The 2141-nt window shown below is 39.0% G+C and overlaps 1 protein-coding gene across 1 annotated transcript in view; it reads left to right on the forward strand.

Moving 5' to 3' along the window:
- LOC107674575 (cell death-inducing p53-target protein 1-like) overlaps positions 1 to 2141 on the forward strand; it is an 8694-nt gene continuing 6553 nt past the window's right edge. Inside the window, exons 1-2 of the mRNA XM_016468588.1 lie at positions 1 to 100; positions 715 to 828. Of these exons, the coding sequence (XP_016324074.1) occupies positions 1 to 100; positions 715 to 828 (214 nt within the window). The remainder of the gene's footprint in view (positions 101 to 714; positions 829 to 2141) is intronic.

The raw sequence follows: 2141 nt of genomic DNA on the forward strand, positions 1-2141 counted from the left end.
ATGCCACAATCCTGCACAGAAAGGCTCAACGGCTCTGTGAGAACCTACAGTATGGCGAATGACCTCAAGTTGACCGTTCCAAGATGGCGGCCGCATCTACGTGCCTGGAGCCGTCGAATGGGGTATCTAGACCTATCCATGGATCCACTGTAATTACGACAGTAATAGCCTATATTTATGGCAATGAAAAAAACGAACAACACATAACTATGTACAGTTGTCGGGTAAAACTGTTGGTTTGATCTGAGAAGGTTAGTTTTCGGCTATAAAAAATAAAACCTAAAATAACCATTAGGAAACGTTCTAAATGCAATGTTCTGGGAAGGTTAGTTTTTGGTTATAAAAATAAACCCTGAAAATAATTATTAGGAAATGTTCCCTTTATCATCCTTCCTTATCGAGTAAAAAAAGGCGAAACTTGCCTCCTACTACGGCGAAGGCTTAATATGTGAATATTAATTACGTAATACTGACGTTGCTTGGTAACCGTGAAAGAGCGTCCTCTCAGGCAACCTAATTAATATTCATAATCCAAGCCTTCGCCATAGTAGGAAATGTAAACTCACCGGTGGGATTCACACACGCCTCCCATCTCCCATGTTTACGTCAAATCTTTCCCAGCCGCGGATGTTATTGGAAAAGTGGGGCTACAAACCGCAACGTATGAACTAGAAACCATTGAAAAGTTCTCAAAGCTGATATTTCCATTAACAGCGCGGATACCGAAGGCAACGGCGCGCTGGCTGAATGACCGGCTCTGTGGCTCTGTGGTTTTGTGCGCCAGTAGCGTAGCTGCAGCCGCCAGGCCTGTGTTCGCATCATTTACAAGTATGAATCGCCAAGGGATTTTAATCGCTAACGATGTTTATCGGTCTGTGAAAGCTGTTACGTTTCGTTTGTATGTTATGTTTGGCTTTTTAATAGATAGCTTTCACTACTATGTTAATATGACTAAATGACAGTGAGACATGTTAGCTAGCCAGGCTTGTTGTTGCTGATTCTACTGCGATTAATGAGGATCGCATGTATGCAATAGAGCTGGACATGGTCATGCTACACTTGTGTGCTATTTTTGGGGTTAGTGTAGAGACCGGGGCTTATTTTAGCCAGAATAACGGTAACTTGATTTTCCTTACATTGATGATGAGGCCAGTAACTAATGACACAAACAGCAATTTGCTTGATGGTTCTTTGTAATGGTAAATCACAGTAAAAGTTGCGTAATAGTGAAGGTTAGGGCGGTCTTATGCAATCAGTGCTCGCGGCGATGTAAAAGGTTGGATAATCGCTGATCTCTGTTTGAGCGCATCATCTACTCCAGAAAGCACCAGAACAACCCAGGGCTTCTGCGGGACTTTAAAAGTCTTAGTTCGCCCTTCCACAAAGTAGGCTAAGGCAAAAAGGGGTCTTAAATAAGAGCAGAAAGTCTTAAATTCAAGCCATTAAATGCTGCATGCATTACAAAAAAAAAAAAAAAAAAAAAGATATCTTCCACAGTAACTTGATTTGTTTTCCATTGCAAATATCTAAACATCCTTAAATCAAGATACATTCACATGAGATGCAAACTGAACAAAATTAAGTAAGTTTATGCTTAAAACAAGAACAAATATCTGTCAATGGGGTATCAGCTGATTTTTCTGACCCCATTGTCAGATATTTGCTATTGTTTTAAGCATAAACTCACTTCATTTTAATCAATTTCTCATAAGACAAGACTTATTTTGTCATTTTGCTTCTCATTTTGATTTAACAGTCAAGAACATCACCTTTTTTGCAGTTTGATCAGAGAGTACAGTAAAAAAGTAAAAGTAATTAAAATTAAATGGAGATCTGTTGAAAGTTTTATTTTCAAACTTTGAAGCGTTGCTAATACAAGACATTTTCATTCAATTTATTCTTTAAATTTTCCTGGTCTTAAAAGAGCTTAAAGGGGTCAGATGACATTGCTAAAAAGAACATTATTTGGTGTAATGCAATGTGTTTATGCCGTTTAAGGTTAAAAAAACACATTATTTTCCACATAATGTACATTATTGTAGGTCCTCTATGTCCCGCCTCTCTCAAACGCATCGTTTTCTACAAAGTCCCTCCTTCCGACAAGCGCAGTCTGCTCTGATTGGCCAGCTGACCCAGTGCAT

The sequence above is a fragment of the Sinocyclocheilus anshuiensis genome, unplaced genomic scaffold (assembly GCF_001515605.1).
Source record: "Sinocyclocheilus anshuiensis isolate Anshui unplaced genomic scaffold, SAMN03320099.WGS_v1.1 scaffold152, whole genome shotgun sequence".
NCBI lineage: Eukaryota > Metazoa > Chordata > Actinopteri > Cypriniformes > Cyprinidae > Sinocyclocheilus > Sinocyclocheilus anshuiensis.